Genomic DNA, 24,314 nt, shown 5'->3' with positions numbered 1-24,314 from the left:
CAGCATGAACTGACATGTTGTCCACCCAATCAAGAGATCAGATAATGAATCTAGTACTGAGAGCATAAGATACAGCTAGCTAGCACAGCTGTGCATAACATGTGGTGAATAGTTGACTCAAAGAGAGAATAGTTCAACAGTTTTGAAAATATGTATTTATTCAAATATTAAAGAGAAGCAAGAGAGAGAGAACTAGCTAGCTATATTTGTTCATATTTTTTAACTTCACTTTCACTTAAGCTAGCTAGATTAGCATACTCAAACACCTGGCTCAAACAGAGAGTGATGCTATGTTAGCTAGTTGGCTATGACTATCCAACACTGGAACTCTTCCAAATCTAGGTAAGCTTTTGGTTTGAATAATGTAATAATAGGTTAGTAGTCATGATATGAAGGTTTGGCTTGGAAAGGTTTTTTTTCCTGGTCACAGACAGGTGCTATGCACTGAAGTCCACAAGCAAAGGTAAAAAGGTGAGAGGAGGAAAGAGCATGGATAGTTGGGAATTATATAAACAGGAACTATAGGAATTATATAAACAAGGAATTATATAAACAACTAGCAACGTGATCATGCTGTCTACATAAGGCTGCTTTGAAAGTGAACTGTTTTCGTATGATCAGGGGTGTATTCATTCCGCCGATTCTGTTGAAAAATGTTTCTTAAAAAGAGGAAGGATATAGACAATGAGCTAATGTTTGTGTTAGCTAATGCAGGTACTCAATCTGGGGTCATTTCAGGATATGCAGAGTTTGTCAGTGAAGGTGTGAAGCAATAAAATAAAAATGGAGTGAGTGTCACTAGTTTGTATGCAAAATTTCACACGAAGGCTGAATTCAGTCACAAGGATAGCTGTGATGCAGTTGGTTAACAAAGCCATGTCATTCTGTCTAACAAGAGCTTATTTGAGTCTATGGCATGTCTATGGTTGGACTCTCTACAGTAGACAAACGTCAATGTCATAATGGTCCTCAAGCAGGGGACTTGTTAGCAAACCCTTCCCCCTTTCCAAACTAGGAAGACCATGCCGATGTAGGCACAGTGGCATGCTTTGGAGTGAAGCCATTAATTGTGGCAAACAAGGTACCCATCACAACAATAAAAAGGGAGCAGTCTGTTTGTGCTTCCCAGCCTCGAGTTTTCCAGATGCCTCGCGGCTAATCCCAGTGTTAATATCCAGCGCACGCATGAACCCCTAAGCTTCCTTCTATTCATGGTGGAGCAAACTAACAACATAATACTCCCATCATGACACAAGTGTTCAGTGGCTGGTAAGCCATGAGGATGGTATTTGAAGAATGATTTTAATTTCTACAGAGTAAGGTTTATTTGGTTCCCCATAAACCCTTACAGTCACATATTTTGGGGCTAGCAGTGTTATGAAGGATGACCTCTGCATGGACCTATGCATGTGTAATTACCATCAGCCACAGGTGTCTTGAACAGGTATTGCCCCTGGAACTCGTAAAAAAACAACAACTTAAAACTTGACTATTTCATTACATTTGTGGATTTTAATCTCTGGTCGAATTACTGTTGACTTGTATTCCTTTGACATAAAACATTTATAAAAAAGAGAAGTAAAGATAAATATTGCAAGGGGCTATAGCTTTGTGTGTAATTTACTAGCCACTGGATTATATATCTGTATACATTTAAAAGGAATCAGTGGATGTTGCCCACCTAGTGAAGCTTGATGTATCTCACTGATAAATATGAGTAAAAAAATCTGATGATCATTTGATATTACAGAGGAAGGCTAGCGCTTGGGGGTTGACGCTTATTCAGTGAAGGAAATGTCTGGGTCTTGCAAACAGCAGCACCGCTTCTGACTGTCTACTACAGTGACAGGCAGCTGGACAACAGAACACAACTTCAGGTGTCATTTATAAAGCCTGAATTGTGCATTGGATTTGAACAGACGACCATCGCGTGAATACTGGAAAGAGGTCTCAGACACTATTAACGTTTGTACTATTTCTGTTATGGTCATTAATGCGACCGTTATGGTTTTGAAATGTGGAGTGCAGCATTTTAAGGTGTATGTTCATGTGTCCCCAGGTGTTGATATTTTTAAATGAGTTGGATTTGGGAACACATTTCAGATAGATAGCATCTAATTCAAATTGAATTGTAGATATTGTCAAGTTCACCTAGGCTACATTTACTTTAGTGTGTCAGGTGTAGGCTACATCTACATTTGCACAAATATCAACCTAATCAGTTCATAGCTCTTTACACTTCATACATTTCCATTGGTCAGTATTTTTAAATGCAACCTTTATTTAACTAGGCAAATCATTTAAGAACAAAATCTTATTTACAATGACGGCCTATCCCGGACGGCACTGGGCCAATTGTGAGCCGCCCTATGGGACTCCCAATCACGGTCGGATGTGATACAGCCTGGAATCAAACCAGGGACTGTAGTGATGCCTCTTGCACTGAGATGCAGTGCCGTAGACCACTCCACCACCCAATGACTTGTGAGAACTGGATCCTATTTTTCTATTCCTTGGGCGATACTGACACGATCATCTACTTCTCATTTTCTTTCCCAACACTGACTCAACACTTACTATTTTTGCAATCAATTTGTGCTAAAACGCACCCTTGGAGGAAGGGTATAATTATTCAAAATTGGGTCATGTGAAGCCTAAGTTCTCCAGAAGGGTATATGGTATCTAAATTACAATAAACAAGAGAAGAAACATGGCTTCAGATGTTCAAAACACACCTCAGTCATCTAGGGAATGGTGCCAAGACATACACGTGCAGGAAGGAGGTAGCCGGCTTTTATTAGTTTATCTGGTGTTGCTGGGGACTCGTCAAGGTGTTGTTAACCCTCAACTGATAAAACGGCTGTCTAGCGGATGCGTTTTGGTCCGCGGAGGTACAGTAGCTCGTTATGAGAAAACACTACGCACTGGACATGTGGCTGTTCATGTCAGGGTAAATGTTTGAGGTTCCACATTCACTTGACAGCTTATTTCTTTAGTAAGATAAGATAAGAAAAGTAACATGACGCGAAGTGTAGTATACAGAGAGGTGGTCTAGTGTGCTAGTGCAGTGGTCACCAACCCTGGTTTTGGGAAAATACTGTGTCCACAACCTTTTTTTCCTGCCAGCAAAGCCCTAACACCGTATTTAACAGATCAACTACTCACCAAGACCTTGATTAGTTAAGGTGTGTTAGTGCAGGGTTGGAACAGAGAGTTTCACCTGGTCAATGATGATAAACAATGCTCACCTAAAACAACCCCTCACTTTAAATGCAGCCCATTATTACAGAGGTACTTATAACAACATTTTACCGAGAGTGATTGGTGAGACAGAGATGCCCATTGGGATAGCAGCCATTAGACTGGAACATCACACCCTCATTCCCAAAGGACAAAAAAAACTAAGAGTTTGCAGTAACCATGACAATTTAGACAGAGTGTAGTACAGACACAGAACATACCTATACCATCTCATTCCTGAAACGGATGTGTTTAGGTTGATTACTCAGCAAATTTGTATATTATATATATTCCTAAAGCAAAAATTCAACTTTTGATTACTCAGCAAATTTGTATATTATATATATTCCTAAAGCAAAAATTCAACTTTTAACTTCCACTTAAATAAGTCATAAAAAGTACCATCTTCTCAATGGAAATCAGTACTGTATGAGTGCACTATGCTTGGAACACATGCCGTGACAACTGTTCTTACCCACATATGTTCAAATATATATATTCCAGATCCATGGTAAGCATTTTATATTTACCTTAGATTGAACAGATTTCAAAAGGCTTACAGGTATTTTGTGTTTTAGTATGTCTTCCTTGTGAAATATATAAAAGCGTAGTCTGTCTACTTTGCCAACATTTACATAAAAGCTCCTGATAATAGCACAAGGAGCATGACATCAAGAGTTCCACTGTACATACCTTAGTCAGCAAACACGCACACAAACGTCTCCTGGTCAAATGGTGAGTAAACGCTTGGCTTCAAATAAACGGTGCTTTTAATGGTAATGTCTCAATGTAACGTACTTCATGTCACGTACTAAACAGGAAAGAAGTTGCACATGTTCCTTTTTTGGAGGGTGGGGGACTCTCCATTTTGATCACACTTTATTTGAATAGTCCACAACAGATCTGTCTGTAGACGCTCAAACTATTGGGAAAAAAAAAAACGTTCAACTGCAACTCTGTTGATATGCAACAGCTTTACTCAGATTACAGTTCGGTTTAGGGTTCGGTTTAGGGTTAGAGTTAAGATGTGAGGCCTGGAAGCTGAGGCTAGGGTTACGGATTATGTGTTAGGTGTGTAGTCACAGTGAGGTTTAAAATTGGGGTTAGTATGAGGGTTATGGATGAATACCAGTTCTTGTTGAATAAACTAAAAACTTAAAAAATACAAACCTCTCACCCAACCTTTTACATGGATCATTTGGCATGTGGAGAATGTTAATTACTTATGGGAAATATCAAGCTCTCTGATATACTTTCCCCTCTAATTCATTTTAACATAGCCTATCTGACTATAGGAAAATGTTCAATGTTTTCATACAAGAACTCACACAAACCCTGTGAAATCACAGTTCATGCCATTGAGTTTATTCAGTCTTTACAGACTGGACTTTTCAGCATAAAAATTCAAACCTCCCTGTACAACAAAATGGCTAAAACCTTGTGCTATTTGAGTACAATGCCAACTGAACATGTGTAGTAGTTGAGTCTAATTCGAGAAATTCTGGATTTTTGAATAAAAGGATATTTCTATTTGTTGCTTGAGCAAGGAGTTTATTACTGTAGAGTGCAGACGCAAACTGTATGACGAAATTAAGGAATGAGTAGTTAGTGGACACTAAGTTACAATGTATCGTCCCTAGTAACTACACAGTTACTATAAACAAAAACAAACAAAAAACTGTTTAGGAGAAACTTGAGTTGCAGTTACAACCCGTAAGATGTTTAGTTCCCATTTATAGAGCAAAGCAACCACACAAGTATCTATAAATGACATGATTGGTTGTGCTTCAGACCAGACGTGAGTTGGTCAAAGTCTCTTCTGTCTTTCACGTAACACACACACACACACACACACACACACACACACACACGAACATGCACGTATACACAGACATATGCACGTATATACACACATGTACATATACATGGACCCACTCTCGTACACACGCATACTTCTCCGTTCAAAAGCAGGTTTTCATATTGCACAAATCAAGATAGAGCCTAGAGAAGAGGGATTCATAGTAGTGAGGAAATATTTGTTCACATCCAACAATACTAAGTATGAGTCCCAAATAGCACCCTATTCCCTACAGTACATATACAGTGCAATGGAAAAGTATTTAAGTCCTTACTGATTTCCTCTATTTTCACATATTTTTTATATTGACCTTCAATCAAAACCTAATATTAGATTAAGGGAAATTGAGTGAACAAATAATTAACAAAGTCACGCAACATCCAATTCCCCTGTGTGGAAAAAGTACCCTTACACTCAATAACTGGTTGTGCCGCTTTTTTCAGCATGAGCCGCTCGTTTCAAGTCCTGCCACAACATCTGAATTGTGATTAGGTCTGGACTTTGACTCGGCCATTGTTGCTTTCATAGCCATTTTCATGTAGACTTGATTATGTGTTTAGGATAGTTGTCTTGCCGCATGTCCCAGCTGCGCTTAGCTTCAGCTCACAGACGGAAAAGCCCTGACATTCTCCTGTAAAATTCTCTGATACAGAGCAGAATTCATGGTTCCTTCTATTAAAGATAAATTGTCCAGGTCCTGAGGCAGCAAAGAACCCCCAAACCATCACCATGCTTGACCGTTGGTATAAAAGGGACCCATGTCGTCCAAAACGTTTTTGAACTCATCTTCTCCACAGAACATTCTTCAAAGAGTCTTGATGATCATCCAGGTGATTTGTTTGTTGTTGAAAACTTGAGTCAACTTCTTGGATGAGAAGAGTCCCAATTATGCCTGGAGAAAACCAAACACTGCATTTCACAGTAACAACCTTACACCAATGGCAAGAATGGTGGTGGTTTGGGGATGCTTTGCTGCCTCAGGACCTGGACGACTTGCCTTCATACATCGAAGGAGCCCTTCATCTAATATTAGGTTTTGGTTGAAAATCTGATAACGTTCAGTATCAAAATATGCAAAAATGTTGAAAATCAGAAATGGGGTAAACACTTTTTCACAGCTCTGTAATGCACTACTTTTCATCCGAGGGTTATGGTGCCATTTGGGACACAGACTATGTTTTTGTGTGTGCCACCCATCCAGGCTCCAATCCAACACTAATTGTATAGTGAAAAGCCAGGTATAATATACGTGTCGTCCGTTTGACATAATGACACAGCATTTCACAGCAGTGACAAAGTCCTCTATCTAGCAGGGCATTTAGAACACCCTGGTTGTACTGATGAAGGTAAGATAGGGGGGCAATCAGGGGAGCGCACACCATGTCAGATGAAAAGCTGCCATCTTGGAGGGTGTTTAATCAGGGACTGTCACGACGAGCGCTGCCTTCCCTGACATTTGTGCTTACAGTGTGTGTGTGTGTGTGTGTGCTGATAGATGGAGCCATGTGATAATTAGAATGCTTTATTCTTAGTCTCTCCCCGTAATTACCCAGAAACCTCAGCGTGGTCCGTGTGCGGCGTGAACAAGTCGAGTGCTGTTTATCAAAACGGTACGATCTGACTGGCTGGCGTCTCGTGCTTGGCACTGCACCATGGTTGACTGTCTACAGCGGCCTATTCATGCATTGATTGCCACTGTGTGTTCGCTCGCCAGACCTGGGTATACAATGTGACTATTGTGTCCGTCACTGTGACCCTCCTGCTGTCAGTGTGTATGTGCTTGCATGCCCTGAGTCATTGTCCGATCATCCAATGAGTTCCCGCAAGACCTTGGAGTTGTCGCAATTAACCATCAGGCTTTTGGCTGAATGAGATCAGGTTTATCTTTTCGATGCGAAAAGATTTCAGCTGTTGCCCTCAAGAAACCTCAGGTTAATGTGTTATCCCTAGCAGCAACATTTCTAAGATATATTCTAAGATATTTAAGAATGAGTCCAAAGATATATTTCGTCTCAATTCTTGACATTGACAATTATGAAGATTACATTCTGTTTAGAGGCCCTTAAATAAATGGAGGAGCATTTACTGTCATCTCTAAGACCACATGGTTGAACAGTGGTTGAATTCCTTTTCATGCCTCCCAAGGCCTTACTGTGGTAGAGCTATAGAAATACCACTAAGTACAGTAGCAGTGCAATGGATGGGGGAGATCACACATTAGCTCTACTGCTTATTGTTGAAGATATGCGTTGTTCTTATGAGCTCATAACAGCTGATAGGCCTCTGCCCAACCCCTCCCCGGTAATAAATAAATGCACGACGGTAATACACAAATAGAATACATATAAATCTATTTCCTTTAAAAGGGGCAATCTGCAGTTGCTTTGTCCATTTTTGGACTTGTGAATTAATGATACTGTGTGTACCCATTGATGGTTGAAGAATGTAACTTGTAAATGCCCAAAACATAAACTTGTTTTACTCCAATGTTTATAAACAAAGCAAATGTAAACAAACACTATATATAGCCTCAAAGCATGGTTATGACTATAATTCGACATCATGGATGATCAGTCTTTGCATCCATAGCTCTGTCTATGAATAGGAGAGTGGTTGATTTCTCCAGACCCATCCCTCGGCTTTTTTTGACGAAACAGGGGTGGGGGAGGAACACTGTCTTGTTTCGATTGCTGATGGCCACTTAAAGATAAGACTTGATGACCAGAGCAAAAAAAACTCAACCAGTACTCTGTGTCTATGCTGGTGGTACAGTACGGTCGCAAATGGATCGCAAAAATAAAATAAAAGATGTACAATTCAGCAAAAATACAGCAGGAAAATATCTATTGAAACCACAAGCCTATTTTTTAAAATTTGTTGACCATTCATGTTCGTATTTCAGTGGATGCTCTTCTGCTACAGTATGTCTGGCATTATAAAAATAACCATCTGTGCATCAACGCAAGAGAAAATAGCAGTTGTAGGATGTTGACTTTGTCTGTAGCCAGGAAATAGTCCAAGCATGCCCTGTCTTGGGTTTCTGTTCTCTCTGTTGTGGTTTACATCAATATCTGACTGTGATCATTTTTTTAGACGAGCTAAACATGACTGTGGGTTTCCTTGTTGCTATTCAACACAGTTTTATCTGTGTTCAGTATATTTATTGAATTGCAGCCAAGGGATTCCTTGTTGCTATTCAACACAGTTTTATCTGTGTTCAGTATATTTATTGAATTGCAGCCAAGGGATTCCTTGTTGCTATTCAACACAGTTTTATCTGTGTTCAGTATATTTATTGAATTGCAGCCAGTTTTCTTTGCCGATGGCTCACGTCTATTGTTTTAATTTTGTGGTATTGAACAAGCAGTGTCGCAAAATCCTATCTAATAGAAAAGACCTTAGAGGCAAAGGAAATGGTTCTCATCGATGAGGCCCCTGAAGTCTCTCTTGCATGCTTGGCTCCCCCTAGTGGAGTTACAATACATAAAAACTCCTGTCTGATTTCGCTGCTCAAAATGTTTATTGCAGACAGACTGATGTTATACTTAACTTCAGACTCTGTTGAAATTATGGTTGTGTTAGAAATGGCACCCTATTCCCTTTATAGTACACTCATTTTGACCAGGACTCATAGGGCTCTGGTCAAAATAGTTTCACTAAATAGGGAATAGGGTGCCATTTGGAATATGTTGCTACTGGGCTTCAGCCAATACATTTGCATGCAGATGCACATCCTGTGCAGACAAACACGCCTATGTTCCAGCCAGTCCCTGCAAAGAGGGGCATGCATCAAAATGGAATTGAAATAGAAAACAACAGATAGGTGTTTAAAATGAGAAGGATTTAAGCCTTACTTCGGGACTCATCCTCATGGACCCATGTCTCCTGGTGACGTCAGTTCTGTTTTTCTTAGCACTGATGGAAACGAAGAGACTTAGAACCATGTTACATCTGCGCAGTGAGTGAATACCTCTAAAATGGATGCTTTCTTTCCTCCCTTCCCTGAGGTAATCACTGATCAGTACAAGAGTGAAAACGTGCGTTCCCCATTGCTTTAATCGAAGTGGATTTCCTCAATGGAAAGAAGGAGCAACACATGTATTGGAATAGGTATTTGAATAGGTCCATTGACTGTCCTGTGTGTGAGACACCCTCTAGGGTTTATACTACCTGTGGCGTTGGAAGCCATAGTAAATCTCCAGAGAAACCACCACCAAAACCACAGCAAGGGTTACACACACTATGAGCAGCACTGGCTCGTCTGGGTCAGGAGGGCTGGGTGGAGCCACTGTGTGATAAAGAGGAGACACACACACCATTATGAAATGTAATCACAACAGAAATGCAGATTTTGCACATACCTTCCTGTTGCATTGTTGTTTTGTACGCTAATTTATGCTCTAATGTGAAACAATTACAATTTGCTGCAGTAAACACAGTATATCATGGAAGGAGAGTAAAACAACCACATTAAATGTACATGCAAATTGAGTTCTGGAAAGGAGCCGTATCAGCATATACAGTCGGTCTTCCTACGTGACATATTCCTATCATTTTGGAAGAACAGACAGTCATTTAGCTTTGGAGGATAACTATAAGATGTTTTCTACCATTACTCAACAGTACAAAGTCATTCTACCTTAGCAGTTGTGGAGCAGGGCTGTATTTGATGTACTCACAAGTGGGAGCTGTGCTGAGGGACTGATAGAACAGCAAGCCAGAAACTCCTAATTCCTCCATAACAAGCTGAGGAAACAGACATGCATTTCACTAATGTGGGAAATCAACAACTCCCTAAGGGAGTCTGCATACTCACAAAAATAACACTATTTTATTCAATTCAACCTTTCTCACTCTCCAAGTGTCAGCACATACAAAACAGGATTCAAAAGTTCAACGTAGCTCCTCATTTCTCGAAAGGACTTTCTCCTACTCGTGGTCCTGAATGCAGAGGTCGACATATCTTCCTTATTGTTATTGCTTTAAGATATGGCTTGAGATTCAGTGGGCATATTCACTCTATCAATCAACCATGACACATCCACTAAATTCTGCCATGGAATCAGGTGCCCACATTTACAGCAGGAATACTGTAACATGTTTTACAGGAAGGAAAATCTCTGCTGTAAAGCTAAATTACAGTATTAATCTGGCAACTCTGCAAATAATTGTGCTGTAATTAAGAAGGGACATTTTTACAGTGCAGATTCTTCAACTCAAAAACTGTTAAGTAAATACAATATTCTGGGAATATTTGTAACAGCTGAAGATCAGAATGCCTGGAGGGCAAGATTATTTCAAAAGGAGTTCAGATGATGCCATTAGGTAGGTAACATTATATCAAAATTAATGTCATGTAATACACTGACATACAGTATTTTCCTGTAAATCTAAATACTTTATTATCATCAACAAAACATATGGGGGCGGCCTAGTCCTGGAAAAAGTATGTTCAATGGAGACCCCTAATCTTTAAAAAACATATTTATCCTCTTTTCTGTATTTTAAAGGAACATATATTTTAGTATAAACAGCCTCCCTGAGTCACAAAGACAGATGTTGCAATAGCAGTCCAACATATTTAGCACGTAACAGAAAAATAAAAACATTAAATATACATTTTGTTCGAAAGAAAACTAAGATTCTTTCCAATAGAGATCCCTTTTAATGTGCTAATCCCCCACACAAAAGAGCATCGTAGTCCCAGAGCAAATTGTTTTGCTTTGCTTAGTCGGGGAAAACGTGGCAGCTCAGCAGCCTCTTTGTGCTGACCTACTCCACGCATGGGCGTTATTATTTTCCGAGTCATTTAAGTCGCATAAAAGCACTTAATTAATAAGCGGCCCATCCATTTGTGGGGTCTCCTTCATAGTTAGTTGAGCATTGCTTCTGAAGCCCAGGCGCCGAGGCGAATCCCGTTAATTGAGCGGTGTCAAGAGAAGCATCTGTAAACAGAAATTCACCACATAAATACTTCCATGGAAATATTAAATAAAGCAAGTCGCAGAGGGGCTTTTTTCCTTTTCACACAGTAGTTCCCAGGGGCCAAGTCCATTCAATTGGAATCAGTCCAGCAAGGGGTCTCTTTTTCTGTCCTTTTTACTGTTTATTCTAGTCACAAGGAGCAACACACACACAGACATGAATGAAAACATTTCAAGTCCTCATTGTTGTGGTCGTGCCTCATTCTCGCTCTGAACACGCTGAATGGGAGAGGCCACGTACACACGGCCTGGAGTGTCTCGCCTCAAACAGGCCTTTTTCTCATTACTACTATTTGGTTATATGGTGCTTCAGAAATAACACATCTGTGTGTGTTTTCCAGTGAGTCATTGTCGGTACTGTTGAAAATCAACAGATAACATTCACTTGACAGGCAAGGGGAGTCGACTGCGGGAAGTGTGTGTGTGTGTGTATGTGCACGCGCATATGTATGTTTTTGCTTGGTCTCCATTGCTTTAGAGTGGGGCTCCCATAGTCATCCATGCTTGTGTTTCTCCTCTTGTCAGTTGCTGGTGTGTGTGTCCATTGGCATCTCTCAGTGTCTAGGCCTCCCTTGGTGGGTCTGGTGTTGGAGAGAAAGAACAAGCCCTTAATTATATACAAGTCATGTTCAACATAGCCACTGACACAATTCTGACACTGAAACACTGGTAAGGTATAGGCAGACAAACACCCAGCCAAACTACCCTGACTGTATCACTGCCAAATACTCTTGTCATTACTCCAGTAGATACTTGTCACTCAACAGGCAGTGCAGGCCCCGCTATAAAAGCTGCTTGGCAAGCTTCCCTATGACTAGGGTTGCAAGGGAAAGTATATTACTGGAAACTTTTGAAGTTTCAACGATTTTTATGTAGTTCTTTGGGGTACTTCAGATTATCACAGGTGTCTGTCATTATCTCTGTCCCTCTGTGTGGCCTTATCACAGATATAAATATATAAAATAATCAAATAAGATTTTAAAATACAAAATAAATGACAAAGTAAAACTAGATCCTAAATATAAACCATCATCTCAGTGAAGACCATTGGTGTTTAATATGACTTTCAACATGAAATATCCTTTATATATTTATTTGACCATGTCAATATGTCTTTGTTGTTATTTAATGTAGTGGCAGCAAACTGGTGAAAAAAGTCAATCGTTGGAAGAGTTGCAGAGTTAATTGAAAATAATGCCATAGTTGATTAGATGCTTTTTTCATTAATTGGGCAATTTTCTCTTGTACCATATGGTCTATCCACTAGAAACTCATGGACAATATGGACACAGACAAAAAAAATAAATACTACATATTAATAAATCTTTTTAAAATTACTCAAGTATAAATTACCAAAGTTACCATAGATTACCTGTTACTTACCAAAATTACAGAAGATTACAGTAACTTGGGTAAATTACCGGTAACTCCACACGTGACACACATATTATACACAACACACATTGTGCGTCCCAAATTGCATCCTATTCCCTATGGGCTCTAGTCAAACATAGTGCACTATAAAGGGAATAGGGTTCCATTTGGGACGCTGACTAACTGTCAGTGAGAATGAGAGGTGGGGAAACCAAAGAAACTAAATGCACAGAGAATGACATGACAGAATGAGACATAATGATCACACATCTGAGACAGAGAGCCATGTGGCGATTAATGAAACATGAAATGGCTAATGAACATATATGAAACATATGGGAACGGTTGGCTCTGATATCAAACACTACTTTGGTGCTTACTTACCTGGCGTGGGTGGGCAGGGTTCCTGTGGGCATGATGAGTATGTTGACCGTGCCTGTTATCAGCGTGCACGTGGTGGCCATTTCCCGAGTGCAGGTTGGCCGGCATGCTAGCACCGGGGTGTCTGTGGGGCGGGTGGGCATTGGGGTGTCTCTGTGTGGTGTGTACGTTGACCGGGGGCCTGAGAGGGCCAGTGGGGCCCCGGTTTGGGGACTGGTGCTGGGTGCGTTCTCTGGGAATAGTCTGGAACTGAGCCAGAGCGATCACGGGAGGGGGCGTGGGGGGCCGCTGGTGCCCAGGGTAAGGGCCTCGAGCTTGGGTGTTGAGCAGGGCGGCCTGTGTCTGGTGGTTACGGTTGTGAAAAGGGTTCAGGGTCGTCAGTGTGTGCATCTCCAGGGCCGTCTGAGTGAGGCTACTGGGGTTCTGTGTAACAGGCTGTGTTAGTGCACCCCAACCTTGTGTTGCTGTCTGTCTCTGGTCTTGTGTGGGCTGTGGTATCATGTGTGTGTTTCCCCTACCATACTGAATCCCGGTTTGTGTCTGTGGGATGTGATTTGGATTGGCGAGAGCTCGAATGTCGAGTGTGGTGCCTTGGGGCATGGTGGTTATTCGTCCCTGTGGAGCGCCTGGTCCCCGTTGTTGTGTCTGGGGGTTGTGGTAGCTGCGGGAGGCATTTTGTTGCCTGGGGCCAGTCTGGCTCTGAGAAGCGGTCTGAGCTGTGATCTGGGATTGAGGTCTGACATCCTGTCTGGCTCTCTGCCTTGGTGTACCGTGTGCATGGGGACTGATATGCAACTGTGTGTGGCTTGGAGCCCCAGGTTCAGTGTTCGTCCCATGAGTGTGGGGGAGGTTCTGGGTCTGTCTGCCCGCCGTCGGTGCAGCCTTCCTGGGTGTAGATCGGCTCTGTGGGGGACTCTGGGTCTGTGCTCCTGGCCCACTCTTCCTGGTGTGTGGTCTGGATCGTCTAGCCTGGGACGGGGACTCAGAGGTGCCATCAGAGGTGTAGCTGCTGTCGGGGGAAGCCTGTACCCTTCTGGGGGGCTCGTTGGGGTACGCCGGGGTGCCCCTCAGACGGTCCCAAGGCATTTGTTGGCGGTGTGAGCTGGCATCACGTGGCACAGAACTGGCCGCTGCTGGGTTGGAGTGTCTAGGCTGGGTATCAGTAGCCTGGTCCATCTGGTAGGTCTGCGTGTTGGCATTTCGCTGGAAAGTGTGACTTCGACCCCTGTGTGTGTAACCAGTAGGAATAGGACCAGTAGAGACTTGAGGACCAGTGTCTAAGTTACTGTGGTCAACCTGTGAAGGTTCACCAGGATATGACAAGCCAATTTGCATCCTGGGATTGGAGTATGACTGTCCAGTCTGTGTGAACGTTTGTGGGTTGATATTTTGACCTTGAAGAGCACTAGCACTGTTGACTACATTGGTGGCGCTCCTCTGCATTGTACTGTCCTGTGGGCTTGTAAATTGTTGCTGTGACTGTTGGTTGGGTTGTTGACCATCAGTTGGATAGGAATTGAGATTGACGTGAACCGTGGCCACCTGTGCATTGCTATTTTGCTGGTTGTGTGGCAGTGTGTTAAGGTTAACTCCGACCTGAGTAGAACCCGCTTGTATGAGTATGTTTGGATTGTTCGGGTGGTTTTGAGTCATCTGTGGGAAGGTGTCGAGTGTGTTGGCATTCTGAGGTGCAGCAGTGTGTGTGAAAGTGTCGTGGTCCTGCGTGGTGCCATTCTGTGGAAATGAATTGGCATTCGGATGTTGCGCATTGTGTGGGAACCTATTTCTGTTGGCGTGGCCATTGTGTTGGAGTGTGTTAGTGTTGCGTGGCGGTGTGTGTGTGTTATCGTGGCCATCGGGTGGGACAGTGTAGAAGTTGTGAGGGTTTGTGTGTAGCGGTGGGTCTGAGTGACGGCCTCTGCCTAAAGTCCGGGTACCATGTGGAGGGGGTTCAGTGGGCTGAAAGAGAGGGAGAAAGAGAAGAGAAGGAAATACATGAATGGGTTAATTGCTTTCAGAATCCTAATATTCTAGGAAAAAGAAGAGTGTCTTACTGTAAGCATGAGTTCTGGGTGTCTCTTTTGTCCTGTGGCCTCCTTCAGTCTTCGGTCAACTGCAATAAGCAACATTGTCACATACTGTATTCAAACACAGAAACATAAGTTTACATGAGCATAGTGTACACAGGTCAATGTGAATGCTTTCATAGAGTTTACAAGATATTACTGAGACAGACAGACACTCACCTCTCTTCCAGCGCACCAGGAGTACGATGGCTATGACGATTAAGATCAGAGCGACCACACAGCCAATCACTATGCCTGCGACTGCCCCTGCACTGAGGCATGTGCCTGAGAGAGAGAGGGAAGGGGGAGGGATGAGGGGGAGGGAGGCCGAGACAGAAAAAGTGATGAGCAGGGGGATAATTAATAATGATAATGAGTCTGAGACACGGAGCCCAGACAGACAAATGGAAAAGAAAGAGTATGATGAAGTGATGTCAGGGGAAGAGAGGTGAGAGAATGAGTGGTGGAAATGAAGGGAACATCAGTGAAGACAGCTGAAAGTCATAGAAAAAGAGTTAGATTCTCATTGTGAGAGCATTTGGATTGATCAATCTTTTGCTGATGGGCTAGGCTGGGCCAAAATGTTCCCCTCTCTTCACTCGAAGATGGATGCCGCTGCGCTGTCCAAAACTAACAGTCATCAGAATGAGTCACGTCAGTGTCCGTCCTGCATAACTCACCCACGATGGCCAGGTCCGTCCCCTGCTCCGACGTGGCGCCCGTGATGGCATTGCTAGCCACGCACTTGTATTGGCCGCTCTGGTTGGTGGAGAAGGTCTGGAGGCTGAACACGCCACTGTCCAGTTGGCCAGACGCCACGGGTTCATTGTTGTATTTCCAGGAGAAAGTGGCGGGGGGCAGGGAGTCAGACACGCAGGTGAGTCGGATCGTCTGGCCTACCACTGCATCCGCTCCTACCACACAGTCTACCGGGGAAGCCTTGCTCAGCACGGGGGTGTCGGGACCATCTGGAGGGGATGGGAGGGGGGCGGGGGACATCAACAGACAGACTCACAGACTGTCACAGTAAAGTTTCACCTCAAAATGCATGGGGTCAATATTACTGGGGTTGGGTATGACTAGTGGCTTCACGAGTCGTTATTGCTAATGCGAATTAGCCCTGTAGCCCTTATAGTGATGTGCTTCTGTGGCTAACAGGCGGTTACATTACTTGGTGTAATGCTAGCTAGTAAAACAACTAGCTCATAGTATTAGCATTAGCATTTTAGCTGCTGGGTCGTGTACATTAGGCACCAAACAAAAGAAAACAGACTAAAACAAGGAAAGACAACTCTGACTTCTCAAATCAGACACCATTTTGTTTTTATGTGTGTGCCCTAATTAACACAACCCTGGACACCAGATAGTGACTCACAGTCAGAGCCGGACCACCACATCTGGGGCCACAGTTTCCCCTGCGATTCTAATGGTGTGGTCTTACAGCTAACCTCATGCTATTCTACACATTCAGCAATTTTCTTGTGTATTTTCTTTTTACCCTTATTTTACCAGGTAAGTTGACCGGGGTTTAACAACCCTACTCTTACGTTAAGTGCCATGAGCTCTTTAGTGACCACAGAGAGTCAGGACACCCGTTTAACATCCCATCCGAAAGACGGCACCCTACACAGGGCAATGTCCCCAATCACTGCCCAGGTGCATTGGGGTATTATTATACTGAACAAAAATATAAATGCAACGTGTAAAGTGTCGGTCCCATGTTTCATTAGATGAAATAAATACAAAATCGACGCATTTTTCATACTCCGCTCAAATGTTGTGCTCAAATGTGTTTACATCCCTGTTAGTGAACATTTCTCCTTTGCCAAGATAATCCATCCACCTGATTAAACAGCATGTTTTGGCATGCTGACTGCAGGAATGTCCACCAGAGCTGTTGCCAGAGTATTGTGCCAGATAATTGAATGTTCATTTCTCTATCATAAGCTGCCTCCAACATCGTTTTAGAGAATTTGGCAGTACGTCAACTGGCCTCACAACCGCAGACACGTGTAACCATGCCAACCCAAGACCTCCACATCCAGGGGAAAACGTATTCTGATTGGCTGGGCCTGGCATCCCCACTGGATGGGTCTGGCTCCCAAGTGGGTGTCCTATGCCCTCCCATGCCCACCCATGGCTGCAACCCTGCCCACTCATGTGAAATCCATAGATTAGAGCCTAATTTCTTAATTTAAATGGACTGATTTCCTTAAATGAACTGTAACTCAGTAAAATTGTTTGAATTGTTGCATTTACATTTTTGTTCATTATATCTTTTTTTTTAATACCAGATGAAAGGGTGCCTCATACTGGCCCTCCAACACCACTTCCAGCAGCATCTGGTCTCCCATCCAGGGACTGACCAGGACCAACCCTGCTTAGCTTCAGAAGCAAGACAGCAGTGGGATGAGGCTTAGAGGAAATTGTGCAGTTACAGTATATAGCTAATCCCATGCTATTCTACACATTTTGCCATTATGAGGCTGAGAGAAAATGTTGCAGTTTTAAAGCTAATTTCAGGTTAATTACAATTCTACATATTTTGCAATAGCTTATCACGTGCTCATATGCTATCTAATTGCCCCTGGATTACCCCTGCGTGTCAAATCGGTAATCCAGCCCTGCTCACTTGTGAGAATGTGTGAGAGTCTAATTAGCTTATGTTATTAGCATTAGCAGCTGAGCATGCAATTACTCACAGTAAACTGTGAGGGTCTTTGAGGCGGTCTGAGCGCTGACGAGGTTAGAGACGGTGCAGGAGTAGAGCCCGGCATCTTCCCTCCTGGCCGGGTTGATCACCAAGTCGCCCCCTTTGATAGTGACCCTGGAGTTCGAGGTGAGAGCAGAGCCCCCTTTACCCCACAGCACACTGGTCTCTGTCCCCTTGGTCCAGGTACAGCGCACAGACACATTGCCCCCCTCCAGAGCCACTGACGGCACAAACATAGTCACGCCATCCACTGCATCTAGGGTGGGGAGAGAAGAGAAGCAGGGAGACTATAGACTGGGCCTAGGTCTGTTTGTAGTGTCTTGTCAACTCCTACAGCCATTGACAACTCTTATGGACAAGCCAACTCCTATGGTAATTGTCAACTCCTAGTATGGTCATTGACAACTCCTATATTCATTATCATGCTACAAACTATTCTGGGACCAGGCTTGTGAGATGAATGTAAATACTGGAGTAGTAGACTGATTGGGAGATACACACACAGGGAGAGCTTTTGAATGAGCCATTACTGGGCTTTCACAGTGTGATCACAGACAGAGGGGGAATCAATTCAAGCTTCAAAACACGCTGAAATATAGAGGGACGCTTAGTGTTTTCTGCCTAAACTAATTTTGTTTAATGAAAATAATGGAGGGTTGGGAGAAGAAACAATATCCAGACATGGGAGCAGATGGTAAAGGGGCAGACAAAATGCCAATAAGCCTGGACTGAGAAAATAAAGATAGAAGTGCCATCTGTAACTAAAAACAATAGTAATTACAAACACTAACAGGTCTGGGCAAACAAGTGGCTATAATCACATTACACTTACATGCTCGATTTTCCACCACTGCTAGTCACTTTCTTCTGTAATATTCCCTCCCATCCTCCTTTATCTCCCTCACTTCCTCCCACCCTCCCTCATTACATCACTCACTACATCCCTCATTCCTTTCCTCCTTCATTATATCACTCCTTTCTTCCCTCCCTCCTTCCTTTCCTCCCTCATTACATCACTCACTACATATCTCCTACCATCCTCCCTCATTACATCACTCCTTCCTTTCCTCCCTCATTACATATCTCCTACCATCCTCCCTCATTACATCCCTCCTTCCTTTCCTCCCTCATTACATCACTCACTACATATCTCCTTCCTTCCTCCCTCATTACATCTCTCACTACATCCCTCCTTCCTTTCCTCCCACCCTCCTTACCGAACACCCTGAGCTGTATGGACCTGGTGTTTTGGGCCAGGCCTGTGGTGGGCAAGGGGTCCACCATCACTGTGTAGTTCCCCGCGTCTCTGAGCTGGGCACTGCTGATACGGAGCTGGGTGGCTGTGATGGTGACCCTGCCCTGGTACTGGGTCACAGTGTTGAGCACCGCACTGCCCCCCACCCACAGCCCCAGGGGGGTCACCCCACCTGGGTACCCCCATGTGATGGAAAACACCTGGAACACTGTGACCACCGTGAAGACCGCATCAGTGCCAGTCTGCACCAGGACTGGATCTGATTTAAACTGGATTGAGACCAGGTCCTGGGAGAGAGCGACGGAAAGGAAGACTAGAGGGTAGGAGAGGGGGGAGAAGAAAGGAATACACTGCTTATTACCTGTTTACTTTCTTACAGTGATTATGACAGGTTGTTATAACACTGGTATGAGAGAGTTTGAGGGGTATATAGTTGGGGGAATTATCTAAACACTACAAGCATATAAAAAGGTCCCACAAGTCTTCAGCAGATGAATTATACTAAATCAAATGAATATGCTCCTGATCAGTCATGGTGAATTGACTTTACAAGGTGTGCATGAGAAGGACAAAAATTGAGATGAATTGCACCGAGGTTCCCTCATTGATCATTTGCCGTAAAACAGCAGCACACGTTTAAAGCATTGTTAAAAACCATACAGTGCTTAACTGACTTCAGTAGAGGTGGACACTGGAAAGAGTAAGTATGTATGGGATTCAGAGACTGTGTCCCAAGTGGCACCCTGTTCCCTTTGTAGTGCACTACATAGCGCTCCGATCAGGGCCCATAGGGCTCAGCAGGGCTGATAAGCCATTGGACATTGTGTATTAGGATATCACACACCCTGACAAAGGTTGTTAAGCCAAAACTTTGGTTGAATAAATTCACAAGAAGGAGAGATGAGTGTGTGACTTTATTTGTCATTTATGCAACAGAACACACGGACTAAGAATGCAGCCGAGCTGGGGAGGAGTCATTGTTTCTGTCACCTTGGAATTTCCCAAATAAAAATGTAGAGCTACTCCTCCAACATTTTAAAAATACACACCATCAGCATTCTTTTCAGCTTGAGGTAGGGTACTCACTGAAGTCAACATTGAAGCCCCTGTCAGAAAATTGAGGGAGGAGAGATGGCTTACCTGCCAATGACAGAACTACGGGAAGCAGGTGTAGGTTCATCACATCAGTCAGGATAGCCTGTGGAGTATTTTTGACTCACAACTAAATTAAAGTGAATGAAATGTGTCTGTTTAAGACTTATTAAAACACAGAAAGAAAGAAACCCATGCTGTGTTCTTCTGAAAACACAAATAGGATATGCTAGTAGCTTAGCGTGCTAGCATTCTAAACCAGACAGAGTACATAGGGTTAGGTTAATCTATTGTGAATAAACTCACTTTCACTTAATTAAAAACATGTCTTGAAGGATTTTCAATGTCAACACTTACGACAGACTTTTCTCTCTTCTCTCATGTTTCAGTTGTAAAAGCCATAAGCAGATTTTTGGCAAAACCAGTTTGTTATGTGTGAAAGGTTTCAGTTCCTGTTTCTCCACTCTCACCTGTCTCCACAGGTGTAATCATTAGTTGACACCTTAGTAAAACCTCTTGCAACGGAAAACGTTGAGCAATAAAAACAAACGTTTCTTATAGGACAAATTCAGATAGGTCCCTCCCCGTTTCACCCTTTTTCTTCTGTGTGGTTCCTAGTGAATACACCCCTGTCTTGCAGACACACCTGTCCTCTTAAAGGGATCGTTCGTCTCAATTACTTAAAAGCAGCATTGTGAGCCTATGGGCCGAGAGAGCACGCAATCCATGCTGGGTTTGTTTATTTAGGCACACCAGCTACAAACATTAGTAGCCGATGACACCAATTAGTTTCCATTCAAAATCACAACCATATCCTGCTGTTCTTTCTCAGTTGATGCTTGTGGGAAAACTTAACATTTTTTAATTCAAGAGCAAGTTGTATCTGTGTTGAATATTTTACACATGCTCCACTTATAAAAGTGGGGAGCTGAATTTCTTTTGAGATGATTTGATTGTGAAAATACAAATGTGCTAGTGCTGCCCTTTAGCAGAGACAGGGAATGATCAAACTCGCAAGTGCATATTGTAGACTGTGTGGAAAATGTATTTACCTATTAAAGCTCAAAATGATTAATAAAATAAAAACATACATTGTATAAAAAGCTTCAGTTCTATCAATTATATCTATTTAAAAACATCCAGAGAAATTAGCTCTCAAAAAAATGGATGGAAGTAAAGCGTATTTTTTGTCTTAGTTTTTCTTTTCTTCCAGTGGAACGTTACTTAGTAGAACTATACAGTATGTTGACCTTATGGTCAAAAATGCATTGTAGTCCCATGAGAAAGATACATTCATTAACAAGCACTATAAGTGAGAGCTGGAAGAGGAAAACAGCCGTCAGTAAAAGGAGCATGCACATGGGAGCCAAAGCATGGGCGGGACACAAAGCATCATTACGATTATAGGTGCATCAGTGAAATTAACACAGTCTGTCACAGCAAAGTGAAAAGGTTTTCTTCCTGAATAAATGAAAGAATGGAGCTCTTGATTATGCCTAGTAGCCACGTCTTACTTATTGTTTCTGTGCATTCTTTCTGCACCAATCTACTGGTAGTAGATACACAACTTCAGGCCCGTCGCTACTGTACATATGACACAGGCAAGTCAGTTAAGAACAAATTCTTATTTACAATGACGGCCTTCCCCCGGCCAAACAGTAATTGTGCACCGCCCTATGGGACCCCGAATCACGTCCGGTTGTGGTACAGCCTGGAATGCCTCTAGCACTGAGATTCGGTGCTTTAGACCGATGCGCCACTTGGGAGCTTGTGAAATGCCCAGATAGCTGCTCAACTAGTGGCAGTAGTCACTGCCCAGCTCCCTGAACCAACACTACATGGTCAAAAGTATCTTGAACATGTAACATCTGCTTGTTGAACATCTCATTCCAAAATCACTGGCATTAATATGGAGTTGGTCAACCCTTTGCTGATATAACAGCCTACACTCATCTGAGGATGCTTTCCATTAGATGTTGGAACATTGCTGCAGGGACTTGCTTCCATTCAGCCACAAGAGCATTAGTGAGGTCGGGCACTGATGTTGAGCAATTAGGACTGACTCGCAGTCGGCGTTCCAATTCATCCCAAAGGTGTTCGAGGGGGTTGAGGTCAGGGCTCTGCGCAGGCCAGTCAAGTTCTTCCACATCGATCTCAACAAACCATTTCTGTTTGGACCTCGCTTTGTGCATGTCATACTGAAACAGGAAAGGGCCATCCCCAAACTGTTGCCACAAAGTTGGAAGCACAGAATAGTCTAGAATGCCATTGTATGCTGTAGCGTTAAGATTTCCCTTCACTGGAACTAAGGGGCCTAGCCCGAACTATGAAAAACAGCCGTATACCATTATTTCTCCTCCACCGAACTTTACAGTTGGCACTATGCATTCGGGCTGGTAGCGTTCACCTGGCATCCTTCAAACCCAGATTTGTCCATCGGACAGCCAAATGGTGAAGCACGAGTCAACACTCCAGATAACGCGTTTCCATTTCTGGCCATGGAAACCCATTTAATAAAGCTCCCAGCGAACAGTTCTTGTGGTGAAGTTGCTTGTAGAGGTAGTTTGGAACTAGTGAGTGTTGCAACCGAGGACAGACGCTACACACTTCAGCACTTGGCGGTCTCGTTCTGTGAGCTTCTGTGGCCTACCACTTCGCAGCTGAGCCGCTGTTGCTCCTAGACATCTGAATGAGACAAGATCTGATCACACAGTGGGCTCAGAGAGTGTTGAAGACCAGGATAAATCTATCCTGAGTTGCACCTCTTCCACCATGCCCATAATCCCATATGACCAGCCAACATCCCCCCATTACTAGCCTCACAGTTAAGCCAGGGAAAGCTAGTGTTGGACTTTGTGACAGCACAATGAGTAGAGAGAGCCTGGACAAGGAGCTGAAAGCTATCCAGAGCACCTCCTCATCTGCAAGTATCACTGATTTTCCCACATCTAAGGGAACACCCTCCCTCACGGACAGAACCCTTTGGGTCATTAAAGCACTGTAGGAAAGAGCTATAAGTGGCAAAACCAGCCTTGTCTCCCAGTCAGAGGTGTTAGATAAGGTCACCATGGCAATATGTTGGCAGCGTGGGAGGATGCAGCTTCAGCTGAGAGAAAGCTTCAAGGCCCTTCTCTCCACAGGCATCCTCCAACCATTCATAGACCACCTAGTGGAGCAGATCTGCAGCTTCCTTCTGCAGAACAGCACCCCAGTGTCTTCTGTGGCCTGTATCTGCTCTCATGAGCAGAAGGCAGACAGGTGAGCTCCAGAGGGAGCCATCAGCAGAGGGATACTGGGGGATGGTCTATGCCTTCACAGAGCAGTCTCTTAAATCCCTTCGAGAGCACTTCTTCAAATACCTCCTTTCTCCACTAGGAGATACTGATGTGGCCTTCTGCTCTCCCTCTGTCAGAGCCATTGTGAGTCTGACCACCCACTTCTCCTTCACATACAGGCCAGCTCAGCTCAGGGTGTTCTGAACCACTCTCCAAGATCCGCCAAGGATTAGTCAATCTCTTCACACGAGTGATGGCAAAAAAATTGGCTGAAACTCTGCCTCAGATTTCCGGGCTCCTGATTCCTGATGCAAGGCCGACTGGTGAATCGTAGCTCTCTTCCATCAATGAGAGCTGTAAAGGAAACTGTTAATTGCACTAACCCAGTTTGCGCTCAAAAAGGATCCCCAGGAGAAGAGACTTGATCCCAACCAGAGACGAGCGGTCCAGTGGTTCCAGGCCGTCGCCAATCCTAACCTCCCCACAGCAAAACCAGGGAGAGCAAGAAGATGTACTTTCTTCAAAGGCTTCAGGAAAATTAGCATCAAGAAAAAGGTAGAGCGTAGTGTCTTTAGGAAATGCAGAATGAGTTCATGTGTGCATGTAATCCGTGTGGGTAACGGATGATGTGACAATTAAGACGAGAGGAAAAAATACATTCCTGAAAATATAGCAGAATAAATTGTCAGGTTATATTCTGTTAATTGTCTTCCTCTGTTTACATGTACAGTAAACAATCAAGAGTAGCATCAAAGTGGATCCATCTCAGTCCATTCATGTTGAGACAGTCCCCATGCCCCTGCTGCTGCTGCGGACTATAACAGTGAATACCAGTATAGACCTCTCTCTCTCTCTTTGTGACAATAGGGACCTTTTTCAAAATGTCTTACCAACCTGTGGTGTGGTGGTGGGTGGTGGTGAATGAAATGAATACTGAAAATAACACAACGAGTGGTAATGTTAATATTTGCTTTCATTTTCATTTCAAACCCTAAAGCAATTACCACATTAATCTGATCATCTGTCCAGGTGCAATACATACAATATTTGCTTGACTGATATTCTAAAAGGAATAT

General features: G+C 43.3%; 1 protein-coding gene across 2 annotated transcripts; it reads right to left on the bottom strand.

Annotated features, from left to right (window-relative positions):
• Positions 1-9,411: 9,411 nt before the first annotated feature.
• On the bottom strand, positions 9,412-21,024 carry LOC112223041. 2 transcript variants are annotated; one of them, XM_024385980.2, is made up of 9 exons: positions 20,321-21,024; positions 20,012-20,093; positions 18,834-19,184; positions 17,606-17,872; positions 15,584-15,871; positions 15,084-15,188; positions 14,892-14,950; positions 12,841-14,796; positions 9,412-11,663 (listed from the first exon to the last, which is right to left on the bottom strand). In XM_024385980.2, exons 2-9 carry the CDS (start codon positions 20,049-20,051, stop codon positions 11,637-11,639), a joined length of 3,093 nt encoding a protein of 1,030 aa, XP_024241748.1. In that variant the 5' UTR covers positions 20,052-20,093; positions 20,321-21,024; the 3' UTR covers positions 9,412-11,636. The 2 variants fall into 2 exon arrangements, with proteins under 2 accessions (XP_024241748.1, XP_024241747.1); XM_024385979.2 differs by having other exon boundaries at positions 20,012-20,069; positions 20,321-21,023.
• Between the last annotated feature and the right edge of the window lie 3,290 nt (positions 21,025-24,314).

The sequence above is a fragment of the Oncorhynchus tshawytscha genome, linkage group LG23, assembly GCF_018296145.1.
Source record: "Oncorhynchus tshawytscha isolate Ot180627B linkage group LG23, Otsh_v2.0, whole genome shotgun sequence".
NCBI lineage: Eukaryota > Metazoa > Chordata > Actinopteri > Salmoniformes > Salmonidae > Oncorhynchus > Oncorhynchus tshawytscha.
This window is presented reverse-complemented; position numbering and strand designations above follow the sequence as displayed.